General features: G+C 45.1%; 2 protein-coding genes across 2 annotated transcripts; both read right to left on the minus strand.

Annotated features, from left to right (window-relative positions):
- Positions 1 to 2,800: 2,800 nt before the first annotated feature.
- LOC134201569 (uncharacterized) lies at positions 2,801 to 6,242 on the minus strand. The gene is made up of 2 exons (XM_062676687.1): positions 5,309 to 6,242; positions 2,801 to 5,231 (listed from the first exon to the last, which is right to left on the minus strand). The coding sequence occupies exon 2, from the start codon at positions 4,086 to 4,088 to the stop codon at positions 2,994 to 2,996; it is 1,095 nt and encodes a 364-aa protein (XP_062532671.1). The 5' UTR covers positions 4,089 to 5,231; positions 5,309 to 6,242; the 3' UTR covers positions 2,801 to 2,993.
- Positions 6,243 to 11,846: 5,604 nt separating this feature from the next.
- On the minus strand, positions 11,847 to 13,436 carry LOC134201566 (uncharacterized). Its single transcript, XM_062676686.1, has one exon. It carries the CDS (start codon positions 13,434 to 13,436, stop codon positions 11,847 to 11,849), a length of 1,590 nt encoding a protein of 529 aa, XP_062532670.1.
- Positions 13,437 to 14,611: the final 1,175 nt, after the last annotated feature.

Here is a 14,611-nt window from a genome sequence, read left to right on the forward strand (position 1 = left end):
GGCACACCGCCAGCCACGCTTTAACAATACCCACTTTCGAATCCGACAGAAGCTGTCCAAATCTATCTATTTGTGTAACACACCGAGCTATATAGCGATAGGTTCTTTAATCAATTATGACCCCTTCTTGATATTGTAGCGGGTAGCTATCATAGAGCACAAGATGTATGACAGATGTGTTCGCATATCTAGGGGTTGCACGATGAGTATATCAAACCGTTACTTTTTTTTTTTATTTTTATGATTGAAGGATTACTGGTGGCCCGGAGGCCTTTCCAGTTTCACCAGGACAGGTGGGCGAGCAAAGGCTCAGCCAGGAGGGGTGGGATTTGCTAACAGCTGCCCGAGCGCCTCCGAAGGAGACCTAACAACTCAAGAGTAGCTGCTTCGCGAATGAATCTACTACCGGATCGGAATCGCGACCCGCTGAGAAGATCCGGCGAGAAACTCAGCGAGCTGATTCATGGGTTAGGTTGCACGGCGAACTCTTTGTCGAGTTCGACGAGTACGGTTACCGAGGTCCCTAAGCCTGCTCCTAGAGCTGAAGGCGTCTAGTGCAAAGGTTATTGGATCTGATGGATCCGTAAGGACGTGTCTAGGGCGTCGACGGTGGCTGGCTCCTGCATGATCAGGATTCGGGGAGTAGTCAGCGGCGGCTACGATAAGGCGATTATCATGACGCATAGCCTTATCGAAGTACCGTTCCGACGCTGCCTTCATGTATTTCTGTATAGATTCGAGGCCCAGGTCGTCGTGTAGGTCAACGTTCCTCACGAACCACGGAGCTCCGACGGCTAACCTGCAAAAGCGGGATTGTAGGGATTGGAGGGTGTCTATGTGTGTGCGGGCCGCGTGAGCGAACACCACACTTGCGTAAGTCATGACGGGCCTTATGCAAGTTTTGTAAAGTGTCACCTTGTTCCGAAGGGACATTTTACTCCGCTTACAGATCATGGGGTAGAGTCTACCGAGAATAAACGCGGCACGGTCACGGACTGATTTTATATGCGGGCGGAATGTCATCGATGCATCCAGGGTAACGCCCAGGTACTTGACCTTCCTGGCCCAGGGTATGGATTGACTAAAGAGAGTAATCGGGGGTGTGAGATTCCTCCTCCTAATACGGGAGGAAATCCGTGTGGAGCTTCCCCTCTGAAATAGCACCGCAGTACTTTTCGCTGGGTTGATGTCTATGCGCCATTTTCGGAACCACTGTCCTAGGGCTAGGGCTGCGCTCTGAAGCTTCTTCGCGATTAGGGACTTGTTTCTACTGGAATAGTAAACAGTCGTGTCGTCGGCGAATAAAGCTAAATGGATCGGCGGCGACCGGGGAATATCGTTAACGAATAAGCTAAATAGGAGGGGTGAAAGGACAGAGCCTTGCGGGACTCCAGCTGTGAGAGGTCGTGGGGAGGAGCGGGTTCCCTCGACTCGATATCGAAAAGAGCGGTTCGACAAGAAGTCCCGTATGATGAGCACGAGACTATCCGGCACACCCATGTTGAATAGTTTGAAAATCAAACCGTTGTGCCAGACTTTGTCGAACGCTTTTGCGACGTCGAAGAAGAGAGCTCCCGTGTATAACGGTTTTGGTCGATTAAGCCCCACAAGAATGTGCTCCGTGAGGCGGTGCACCTGTTGAACGCATGAGTGATTTGTACGGAATCCGAATTGTTCATCGATGAGAATGCCCTTGGATGAGACGAAGTCTCTGAGGTGTTTGTAGAGCAGACGCTCATACAGTTTGTCTAGAGACATGAGGAGGCTAATCGGGCGGTAGCTCGTCGGATGATTTTTTGGTTTACCGGGTTTATGTATGCCGATAACGTCCGCTTCTTTCCACACCGCGGGAAAGATACAGTTCGCCATAGCGGCATTGAAAATAGATGCCAACATCACGATGAGTTGGACGGGTAGAAGTTTAATAACGCGGTTGGATATACCGTCGGAACCGGGAGCCTTGCGAGGACGTAGGTCTTTGATCAAGTCTTTAACTTCCATCGGGGTGACGGGTGGTAACGCATCCGAGGGTGGCAAGGAGACTCTGCGTTCTACCTCACTGTCTACTAATTCTACATGAACAGGGTCCACGGATTGAGTGCTGGGCGTGCACTGGGTTTGCAATGTATCGGCCAGCAACTCTGCTTTTTCGTCATCATCAAACGCCGCGAGTCGGCCTGAGGGGCCTACGAGGGGGGGCATAGTTACTACCGTATCCGATTTGAGAGTACGAGCTAAGCGGTAGTAAGACCTTTGGGAGGGCGCGAGTCCTTCTAAGAAATCAGACCATCTGGCATCTCGGACTTCGGCGATGCGAGACTTTACGTCGCGTTGTAGGGCACGCATTCGAATACGATTTTCCGCGGTAGGATACCTGTCGTAGGCGCGTATCGAGGCGTTCTTAGCTCTAAGGAGTTCCCTAATATCATCGGACAATTTGAAGCGGTGAAGGAAATCCTCCGCTACAACTTGTTTCGATGATCTATCTAATGTTGAGGTGATGTGTGACGTTAAGATGTCTATGGCTTCAGCGGTATCCTGAGGAGACGGGGTAGAGTCCGGGTTAAACGGGAGCGATGGTGGATCAGATTAAGCCAGGCTGATGCCCAGCGTGTGCCAATCCACCACAGTCCTCGTGACGGGAACGGAGTCGGGAGCGCGACCGAGCTTCATAACGACGGGACGGTGGTCTGAATCTAACTCTGAAACTACTTCGATCGAGTGTAAGCTCAGAGTTACGTTTTTTAATAACGCTATGTCGAGTATATCCGGGTGTTGCGTTGTGAATAAGAGTGGACTGTATTATTAGTTTGATTTTATTTATCTATAAGTGACAAAATAAAGAATTTAAAATTAATGACTATAAGAAATAAGAAACTGATGTGTCGCCCATGACGGCTGGAAATGGAAAAAAGTAAGGCGTCATAGCGGACGTCGCTCGTTGACACCTTTGACGTTCCGAATTCAAAACATACTCCCCGGTTGAAGTGTCTTCAATAATTGATGGGAAGTGGGCAGATAGTGTTGAAAGCGCGGCGAATGACGCCTCGTCGTGTGTAGATGTCTGCAACTCTTCCAATATCGTCGCTACCACTGTACAGCTGAAGTATGCGTCCAAGTGGCCACAGTAGCGGAGATGATGGTTCCTTTACGATGACTAGATCACCCACTTTCAAAGGCTCTGCAGATGTTTTACACCATTTAGATTTTTGTTGCAACCACGAGATGTATTCTTGAGAGAACCTTTTCCAAAAGTGTTGCTTGAGATATTCTATTCTGCGAAACCTCTGCAGGCTAGTGATATTGGTACTATCTGGTACTTGAGGATGTGGCGCAAATATCACTGATCGTCCGATAAGGAAATGAGCTGGGGTTAATGGAGTGAGATCGGATGGGTCATCCGATAGAGGAGTTAAAGGTCTTGAATTTAGAATTGCTTCTATTTGTGTTAAACATGTTGCCATTTCGTCAAAAGTTAAATTTGTTAGACCTAATGTGCGCTTTAAATGATATTTTGTTGATTTTACTGCAGACTCCCAAATACCTCCGAAATGCGGAGTATAAGCAGGGATAAATGAAAATTTAATACTTGAATCTAAATTCCTAAGTTCTAAATCTTGTGACAGAAATCGAGCCAACTCGTTAAAGGCTCCTACAAAGGTTGTGCCGTTGTCTGAGAAAATGTTGCGTGGTTTTCCCCTCCGAGCAATAAAACGGCTAAGAGCAGCTAGAAATGCTTCTTTTGTCATGTCTGAAACAAGTTCAAGATGAACAGCTCTCGTAGCGAGACACACACATACACATATAAATGATTTTACAAGTTTGCATCCCCTGCCTTTTCGGTCAGCTATCATGATTGGCCCGGCATAGTCAATTCCAGTGTCTAAGAATGGAAATTCAAGATGTAAACGTTGTTCTGGAAGATTACCCATCACAGGTTGAAGTGTATTTGCCTTTATTCGACAGCATTTTATGCACTGATGACATGTTTTTTTTGCTAAATTTCTACCGCCAATGGGCCAGTAGTGATGACGAATGCTAGCTAACAAAAGCAAAGGACCTGCATGCTTTAATGTTTTATGAAACATGTTGAAAATGAGATGAGTTATTTTATGTGAACTTGATAAAAGGATAGGATGTTTAACATTATAGTCATAAAATGAGTTGTTGAGCCTGCCTCCTACTCTTATCAATTTGTTTGAGTCAAGAAATGGTGATAGTTTTAATAGTGTATTTTTTACAGGTAATGTTTTGCCTGTACTTAGTAAATTGTATTCTTCAAAGAATGTTTCTTGCTGACTAAATTTTAATAATTTGTTCAATGATTGCTCTAATTCAGAGTTCTGCTTAGTAGGTTTCTTTTGACATTTATTTATAAACTTAATAACATATGCCACTATACGTTGTAATTTACAGAAAGAGGAACATTTTTCTGTAATTTTTGCTAAACAATGTGTGTTTTCAGTTATGTCCACTTGATTGGAACAAACTATATCTGGTAAATTTGAAAATATTTGAGGAAATGTTGGCCAATTCTCTTCACAATTTAACAAGAATTGAGGCCCTGACCACCATAGTGAGAACTTATTGATTCTGTCTGCACTCAATCCTCGTGAGACGAGATCTGCGGGATTTTCTGAAGACGGAACATATCTCCATGATCCACCTGCATTATCTTGTATTTCAGAAATACGATGCCTAACAAATGGTTTTAGTAAATTTGGTGCCGAGGATAGCCAACCCAAAACAATAGTTGAGTCACACCAAAAGATAGATTTTTGAACATGGTTATTGACCAGCAGACGGTTATTGTCATACCTTTCACAGAGTAACTTCCAGGCAATATCATAGTTGGTAGATGTAAAATCTAAATTATTAATTACAAGTGCTGCACTTCCCTTCAAAGAAGCACGCAGGTAGTGTAACTTATTAATGTTATCAATGTTGTTGTTTATATGAATAATTGAAATAAAAGTGTCTCTAAATTCCAGCCAATCATGATAAGCACCATTGAATTTTGGAAGGTCTATTTTAGGCAATCTTATTGAGTTGTGTTTGTGTGTATGTGCACCACAAGAGCCCACCTCGGAGACTGCTTCACCCTGTAGAGGCTTGCGCGCTGCACTGATCAGCTGACGTGAAGAAGCTACTAAGCCGTAATATTGCTTCTCGAATTCCTCACGCTCCGCATATTGCTCGTTGGGATCATCCACTACAGACTCCAAATCGTTCTGTAATGCATCATATTTCTCATATAATGACTCGAATTTTTGAAGTCGATATTCGATTTCTATCACTTGACTCTCACTTAGTTTTTGGCACGATTTAGAAATGTTGATATATGATGAAAATTGTGTTAGTTTTGCTTTAATTGAAGCTCGTTTTTTAATTAGACTTTTCATGTCTGCCATTTTTTATGTAAGCCAATAAAATTATGAGGACAAGAAATGAAAATTATAAGATGACAGATGACAAATTTAAAAAAATTGAATCGAAATAGAATTTCAAATGTTATAAATATAATTAAAATATAATGATGTATTATTTGCAAATTTTATAAAAATGCAATACGTTTGTATTAATGCTGTAGTTTTGAAATCGTTTCTATTTATTTATTTTTTAGAGATGAATATAAAAATTGACTGTACCTAGTTATAAATGTATGACGAAATAGCAACGTGTTCAAAACGTTCGAATAAATTATGCACTTTTTTGATAAAAACACATTAATATGAAGTAATAATTGCAATAGAATGAAAATTTTCAAGATTTATATTAGAATTAAAAAAATTATGAAGGGAATGTATGAGATGATTGGAACGGACTCACAGTGGATGGTGTAATCTGCTTGAATGTATTATCAGAATTGGTTCCTGTGATGTCCAAGGCTTCCAAATTGTATTGAATGTTGAACTTGCTTGTTGACGATATCTTCAGCAATCTTTGTTGAATAGCTAAATTTTGTCCAGCCGATGAAGCTCCGACGATTTTAAGATGGCGGTTAAGCGTCGGTTTTCAAATTGTATTTTCCGCAGGTCGTCGATCCGATTGTTTCACGGGAGAAGGACCATATGTTGCGTTGTGAATAAGAGTGGACTGTATTATTAGTTTGATTTTATTTATCTATAAGTGACAAAATAAAGAATTTAAAATTAATGACTATAAGAAATAAGAAACTGATGTGTCGCCCATGACGGCTGGAAATGGAAAAAAGTAAGGCGTCATAGCGGACGTCGCTCGTTGACACCTTTGACGTTCCGAATTCAAAACACCGGGCGATGCGCGATATTTAGCGGGTAGTGAGTCGGTGTTAGCGGAGCGACGATATCGAAGGCGAGATCATCGACTAACGCGTCAAGCCGCCTGCCATTCGGGGTTGTGGTGTGTGAGTTCCACCTGATGTGTTTACAATTTAGGTCGCCCGCCAGAATGACAGAGCTCCCCATGCCGAGCAGCGCCTCGATATCACTGCTTAGAACGATCTTATCCGGTGGAAGATAAACGGACGCGATAACGATCGGCGCGTGTCCCGTCAGTGAGATTCGGCACACTGATGCTTCGATATTAGCGAGCGCGGGAGGATCGAGCGGGACGCAATGCAGGGCTCTTCTATAGTAAATGACGGTACCACCACCACGAGCAGAGAGCCTGTCGTTCCTGACCATGTTATAGTTCGCGATTTTAGGGCCACGGCGCGCGGGCTTAAGTAGGGTCTCCTGCACTAAAAATATATCAATTTGATGGTCACGCAAAAAGTCAGAAACCTGATCACGTTGATTTGCGAGACCGTAAGCGTTAAAAAATCCTATCGTTACGGATAGGGGCTTTATTCTACTTATATACGCCATTGATTACCGGCGGAGTGAGGGGAGGACGTACGTATTTAATGACGCGTATACGTCGGCGTATTCTTGCACAACGGCGATAAAGTGTTGTGCAGTGGAGGCAGCGCGAATGGCGTCGCCCAAAGCGTTAACGCGCTCAAAGTTGATCGACTGAAAGAAGTCGATCGCTAAAGCGAGATTGTCGGACGCGGTCGGAGGGCAAGTCGCGGGAGAGGGACGAGTTGCGGGGGCGGGACGAATCGCGGAGGAGGGAGTTGTAACCGTGTTCGTGTACGGCAGCGGTTTCGCCCAAGCCGAGACACTGGGCACCGGCGCCGGAACGAACGCTGGCTTAGCCTGCGACACAGAGGGTGCCGAGGCTTTGATGTCTGGGCCGGAAGCTCGGAGGCGGTTTTGGCGGGCGACGCGGCGATTTATTTTCGGGGCTCGGGGGCATCCGCGGTAATTTGCGGGGTGACCCTGTGTACGACACAGGACGCAGCTAGGCGGTTCCGTCGCGGTTTTTTGATCGCGAGTGCAGAGGGCCGTGGCGTGATCTCCTAAACACTTGACGCATCGGGGGCGCGCGTGACAGTTACGGGAAGAATGCCCGTATAATTGGCAATTATGGCACTGGCTAGGTGTGCCTTTCTTGTGTGGGGTTTCGACGGCGATTCCGGAAAGGCTACAGACCGTTCGGATGTTGAATATTTGCTTACCCTCGGGGGTAGGCTGGAGGGCGACGAGAACCATGTTATATGGCTCTCTTCCGCGACCTGTGTGCATGCGGTGTACGGAGTTAACCGGTAGGCCTTGTTCGAGAAGGTCGGCCTTGACTAGCTCGGCATCCAACTCTTTAGGGATGCCACGTATGACGACACGGAGTTCGCGCTCCTCCTGGAGCGTATACGTGTGGAAACTTATACGCTCCTTACGGAGGTAAGAAGAGAGGGCCCTATGGTCGTCGGGTGTTCGAACCTTAATTTGAATGCCGTTCGCGAGGTTACGGGCATTCGTGAAGTTGATATTTTTGGCCTTAAGGGCCAGGGAGACTCGATCCCAAGCTGCCTTCTCTTGGAGGACTACCGGGGGAGGGGTCTGGGTTTTATTTTGTGCCACCGGACGCGGCGACGGAGTGGCACGGGATGGAGGCGCAACGGGAGTCTGAGGGCGGGGGCGCGACGCGTTCGCGGCTTTGCTAATTTTAGCGGCCGCGGGAGCTCGAGACTCCGCGGCACGTTTCTTACCCTTTTGTACCAGGGTGAATCCATCCGTCGATGAGGCGGGAGCGAGGTCGACCTCCATCTCCGAGTCAGAGTCGGAGGACGAGGAGGCGGGCGCAGGTGACCTACGAGCAGGTGTTTTGGAGGGCACGATGGAGGCTGCGGATGATCGCGCTGCTGGAACGGTGGCCACGGCGGACGACGCAGCAGTTTTACTCGCCAGTATAGGCGACGCGGGAACGGCAGGCATGACGGAGGCTGCGGTGCTCGATGCAGAAGCTTTGCACGCAGGTACAGGCGACGCAGGAGCAGCGAGCTCGGCGGAGTCCACGAGAGGGCTCGCGATGTGATCGGCCTTGAAGGCCAGAAACTCTGAGGCGAGCTGTGGGTGGCGAAGTCGGAGGAATTCCGCGAATACAGCGTCCATGATCGCTGAGTGCCCAGGTGGGGCGGCCCCGGGTCTTGAAAACACTCGCCTTGCGGCGAGGCCCCAACTTCTCGGACCTGAGCGGTTCTATTGAACACAGGTGGCGATGCGGCACGATTACTACAGGACAAAGAAAAAACACAACAAAACGGAAATAATAAAAAGAAACAGAACAATTAACCACTTCCAGGAAAACAGTTTGTCGGCAGATGTACCACGAACACAGAAACAACAAAAGGAAACAAAACAAATAAAAACTTCCAGGAAGAGCACTTAGTCGGCAGATGTACCACGAACACAGGCCGCGCGAACAATGGCCGGGCTAACAAAAGCCGGGCGAACAAAGACCGGGCGATCGAGTGGTCGATGAGCACGTCCGCACGTAACGGGTGCCTCTATCGGAATAAAAACCGTTACGTGGCTCTAGTATCAACAGGTTGAAAAACTTAAAACAAATTTCAAACTTGTTACGCCAATGGTAGTTCCTTTTAAGTTAATCGCAAAGACAAAACAAGAAGATCAATGTCAAATAAAATCGCGCAAGAGTCGACCAAGCGTCGACCCTGATGGGCGTGTCGGTGGTGTTCATCTGTTACTGGGCGGGGAGCATCAGCGCCTTCCTCATCGTCATCGGGGGCTACTCCGCTCAGCGACGAAGCCAGCTGCGTGTGGGACGACGCGCGCGCCTCCCAATGTCAACGTCTTTATCAGGGCACACGAAGCAAACCCGTCTCATCCGTGAGGTCGAGCTCGTGCTCCGCAGCGCGCTCGCGGGCGGCTTCACTGCGCTCGTGACCATATTCAAGTCTGTGTGTTCGGCGTACACCACTCTCAGACCGATGAATAACAACCGTAATTAACTCTTGCATCGATCAATAGTACCAACGATAAAAACAATTTGTTACTATTTAATACAATGGCACGAAATAAATTATATGTATCGTATATTTTATTTTAATTAACTTGATGCGTACTGTCCAGCGTTAGAATATTAAGCAATGGGAGTGCGTTCTGCTTCAGCCCCTAGGTTCTATGATAAGGTAACTTACAGAAATTATTTGTTAAAAGATTTTTTTTTTCTTTACTTTAAATGCGTAACATACACGAATCTATAAAAAAGAAGGACTGAAGAAGAACAAAAATATGAAAAAGGACCAGAAAGGATAAAAATACTAAAGTCCGAATAAAAAATGGTGCACGTAGAACTTCGTTTGCGGTATGTAGTAATGTGGGTTTCTTCATTTTTATCCTTAAATCAAATTTCTCTTGTAATAGGAAATGCTGTGTATAAGAGAAACGACCTCGTCACCCTTTATATATATTTTAAATTATTTATAGATCAAATAATTTTGAAGTAAAACTTCTTTAGAATCGTTGTGATGTGATTTCAAACTCGATGAACCGAAATGTAACGAAACGAAAAAACAAGTGCCGCGGTTAGCTTGCCGAAGCGGCTCCGAGTGGCGCCGACAAATCACGAAGCGCTCCACACGGTCTCGCGTCCTCGACCAGTTCAGTGTGTTTTTGACGTCCGTGCACGCTGTCGTGGCTCTCGGAGCGCCCTGAGATACTTTTATTTCTATTTAGTTTGTTATCAACAGATATCGCTGCACGTAAATTCAACAAATCCTGAATCGCAGTGACGAGATGTTACACAGTGGATAAACGTTCTCGTATTTCTCTTGCTAAATCACAAATACTTAGGCGTCACCCTCGAGAAAGGGATGACATTCCGCCCCCACATAAAGACGGTACGCGATCGTGCCGCCTTCATACTAGGACGTCTCTATCCGATGGTAAATTGTCCCTTAGAAATAAGGTGACACTCTACAAAACTTGCATACCCCCGTCATGCAAGCGTAGTGTTCGCTCACGCGACCCGCACTAACTTAAAATCATTCCAAGTTATTCAATCTTGTTTTTGCAGGATAGCCGTCGGAGCTCCGTGATTCGTCAGGAACCTCGACCTCGATGACGACTTGGACTTAGAGTCCATCAATAAGTATCTTATCGGCGTCGATGCGCCACTTCAATAAAGCGGCACGACACGAGAACCCTCTCATCGTGGCCGCCGGTAACTACATTCCCGATCCTGCAGAAAGAATGGAAAGCAGTCGACGTCGCCCCAAACACGTCATTTCGGATCCTCCTGATCCACTAAAGGTGCTTTTAGGTACCTCAAGCACCGGTCACCGTTCTCATCGAACCCGTCGCTTGCGACGAAGGGCTCGACGAGTAAATTAACCCACAGACACAGCCCACTGAGTTTCTCGCCGGATCTTCACCGGATTCTGCGAAGCACGGCTCTTGCTAGGGTTCGTGTTAGCAACGTCAGTCCAGTTGTCCAGCATAGTCAACTCCACTATGATTGAACGCACGAGTCGGCGATGTTCTAACAGTTGGCAACTGTCCCATTAAGGAGAATCCGACATTTTGTTTGAAGGTTAGTTGCGGGCCAACATGTAAGGTGGAAAAACTAGAGTACGTCAAAATTGGACACCAATTTTTCAGATACCCGTTATCTTGCCGACCAACTAACCTATAACTTCGCTCTGAGCATGCTTCTTTCAAATAAATTACGATAACTCCCTTCATACAAAAAACTTACGGGTTTCCGAAGTACCATAGAATCAGAGATGAAACATAATATAACAAAAGTATCATCGTCTTGTTTGGGTTAGGTTTGGGTTAGGATTGGGTTAGGTTTGGGTTAGGTTTGGGTTAGGTTTGGGTTAGGTTAGGTTAGGTTAGGTTTTTTTTTTTTTTTTTTTTTTTTTTTTTTTTTTTTTTTTTTTTTTTTTTTTTTTTTTTTTTTTTTTCTTTCTTTATACTGTCTACCTCCGACGTTATCGGAGCCTATGTTAAACCTAATTCTCTTTCTCATTCCAGTTCTCGCTATTTTTCCGCTCGCACATTCATGCCGCATACATTTTCTTTCTGCATTCATCATATCTTTCTTTCCTTATTCTGGGTGGGACTCCCATTCTGAACCTATTCTTCTTATTTACTATCATGTAAGGGGGAAATAACCGCACATTTTTATCTTTTATTTGTACACAATTTTTCTTATCAATTAATTAAATCAAAATTTAAACAACTTTCAGTTTTCTTATTCTTATAGTAGCTTCTTATTTCTATTACCACTTATTAAAATTTCTTAGTCTAATACATTTATTGTTCTTATTTCTAATTTGGATTTCTAACATGGAGTTTGTCTCCGTTTTGGCTACATGTTCTTATACCTATTCATTACTTTATTTTATTTTACATTTTCTTATATTTCTACTTCACTTTTCTTATTTTTTAAAATTTTACAATATTTAGTTTCATGCTGTTGTCATATATAATACTATATATTTACAGCATGTTTATCTAGCTTATATTATTTTCATTTCTTTTAATCGCTTTTTTAGCTACTTTTTTACAATATTCTAAGAAAATTTTTGTATGTTCACTTAAGATTAGGGGTATATTTTCTAGTTTTAATTCTAAATCTATATTGTTTTCAAAATCATACCTCTCTGGGCCATTTACGGGACATTCCAGGATTAGATGGGTCACGGTCTCGGTTTTACTGGGCTCGCAGATGCATGCAGGACTCTCCTTGCACTTGAAGCGATTCAAGTATTCGGAGAATCCCCCATGCCCTGTCATTATTTGGGTAGTGAGTGAGGAGGTTTCTATTTTTCTTATTACCTTATATGCACTGACCACATGGGGTAGGAATATCTTTGTTACTTTTGCAGTCTCTCCTTGCTGGTATCTTTCTTCCCATGTGTCCAGTGTACGGCTCCTGATCTGCTTCTTTATAAAAGAAAGTGGGCAGAAGTCATATTCTGCCTTCCTTTTGCTTCCCAGTGCCGCTTCTTTAGCTATTCGATCCGCTCTCTCATTCCTCTCTAGACCCGTATGTGCTTTGACCCAGTAAAGGGCTACTGTTTTATTCAACTTTTGTGCCATCTTTATATTTTCTCTAATTTCTACTGCTAGGGGGTGTAGGGAGTTATAATTTATAATACATTCTAGGGAAGATCTAGAGTCGCTGTAAATACCGAAGTCAGTTGCCGGGTTTTTTAAGACCTCTTTTGTAGCCCTGTTTATAGCTAGCAATTCCGCTTGGTAGACTGTGCAATATGCTGGGAGACTTAGTTTGATACTTTTTATTTCAGCATTTCTATCCCAAAATGATAGAGATGCCCCGACTTTTCCTTCGATTTTGCTCCCATCTGTATAGATTTGTACAGGATGCTCACTTTTTTCCTCCACCTGTTCACAGTTTTCCAAGCGTGTAAAATATAATTCAATTTGTTCTGCCGGATGAGGCGTTTTGGTGTATGCGGCCCTCTTCTCTACCTCTCTGTCCGCTAGTATCGGCTGAGGTACCCCTCTTTTAGCTTCATACAAGGCTGCAGCCTCTTGTATTCTGAGGTCTAGGGGTAATATCCCAGCCAGCGTCAGTGCCGAGTTAAGGGAAACTGTGCGGTGCGCTTTGCATATCTTCTGACAAAAAACTCTCTGAACAGCATCGAGTTTCTTGCGTACTCCCCGTTTTTTGGTTGCTGGCGCCCATACACTAGCCGCATACATCATCACCGGTTCTACAACCGCTGTGTAGATGGTTTTTATCACTTCTGGGTGTAATCCCCATTCGGTCTTGGCCGCCCTAGCTAACTGCTTGTACATACCCAGTGACTTTTTGCACACGTCGGTTACATGACTGTTGAAGGTCAGCTTATGATCAATTGTTAGTCCGAGTATTTTCATTTCCTCCGTCATACCAATTTGTTTGCCATCCATGTTCATCCTTGGGGTGTCAAATTTTAGCCTGTTTGTTATGACCATGGCGTTTGTTTTATGTGGTGCGAATTGGAGTTTGTTCTTCTTACCCCAATCTAGGACGTATTCCAAGGCGGCATTCGCTCTCCCTTCTATACCCAACGCGCTGTCTCCATCTATGACCATTAGGATGTCATCCGCGAATGCCTGGACATGGTCTCCCTTTCTTTCCAGCCCCTGCAGGAGTGGGTCAAGCAAAAGGTTCCACAGCAGCGGGCCGCTTATCGATCCTTGTATACAGCCTTTGGTGGTTCTCCTCCCCTGCGTATCTCAACTTCACGTTCCTGTCTTGCAGGTAGCTGTCAAACATGTTCCTGATATTCTTTGGGCACTTTTCCTCAGCCAGTCGGTTCTTTATGGCCGGCCACCAGGCATTATCAAACGCACCCTCTATATCCAGTGAAACTAACGTGACAATTTTCTTTTGCTTAAGTTTGTCACGTATGAGTTTCATCAAATCGTAGAGGGCGTCCTCCGTGCTCCTTTGGGGCGTGAAGCCGTACTGGCGGGTACTGAGCCTGGGGAGGATGTGCCATTTCGTTCTATTGACTATCATTTTCTCCAGTATCTTTCCCATCACTGGCAGGAGCCCGATTGGTCTGTACGACTTCGGCTCAGTGTAGGTTTCCTTACCCGGCTTCTTGAGTACGACGACTGTGGCTATCTTCCAGCATGCTGGAAACTAGCCCAGTTCCAGGCACCTGTTTACCAGTGCGAGAAAGATACTGGGATTCCGGTCTATGGCTTTCTTACATATGTCGGAAGTGAGGCCGTCATGTCCAGGAGCCTTCTTAGGGTTAAAGCTATCCACTGCCGTGTTAAGCTCTTTTAATGTAAAGAGTCGCTCCTCTACTTCTTCTCCACATAGTCCCTCTCCCGCATTTGCTTTCCCTCTAATTGTTCTGTGCTCTTCGTTATCCGTTTCCTCATTATCCTCTGGATAAAGGGTCTCGGCTATATAATAAGCCGACTCTTTCGGATCCAGCACCTCGCCATCCTTCTCCATCATCATGTCCTCCTGCCTTTTAGTTGTCCTTCCTATGACCCTATAGATCCCATCCCACATACTTTCTCTATCTTGTTTTCCACAGAACCCTTTCCAACTACTTATCATTTCTTGCTTGGCCTTTAATTCGTATTTTTCTTTTTCTTCCAGGTACTCCCGGATGACCTTCTCTCTGCGGATCGGTGCTGCACATCGGATTCTTCGCTTCATCGTGGTAACTCTTCGTTTGTGTGCTTCGAGGTCTTCACTCCACCAAGGTAGGCTTACAACACTCTTGCTTTTCTTTTTGGGTATG

This window comes from Bombyx mori, chromosome 27 (genome assembly GCF_030269925.1).
Source record: "Bombyx mori chromosome 27, ASM3026992v2".
Taxonomy (NCBI): Eukaryota; Metazoa; Arthropoda; class Insecta; order Lepidoptera; family Bombycidae; genus Bombyx; species Bombyx mori.

Coding starts and splice junctions, on each gene's coding strand:
- LOC134201569 (XM_062676687.1), bottom strand. CDS start 4,088: ATGTTTCATAAAACATTAAAGCATGCAGGTCCTTTGCTTTTGTTAGCT.
- LOC134201566 (XM_062676686.1), bottom strand. CDS start 13,436: ATGGTCATAGATGGAGACAGCGCGTTGGGTATAGAAGGGAGAGCGAAT.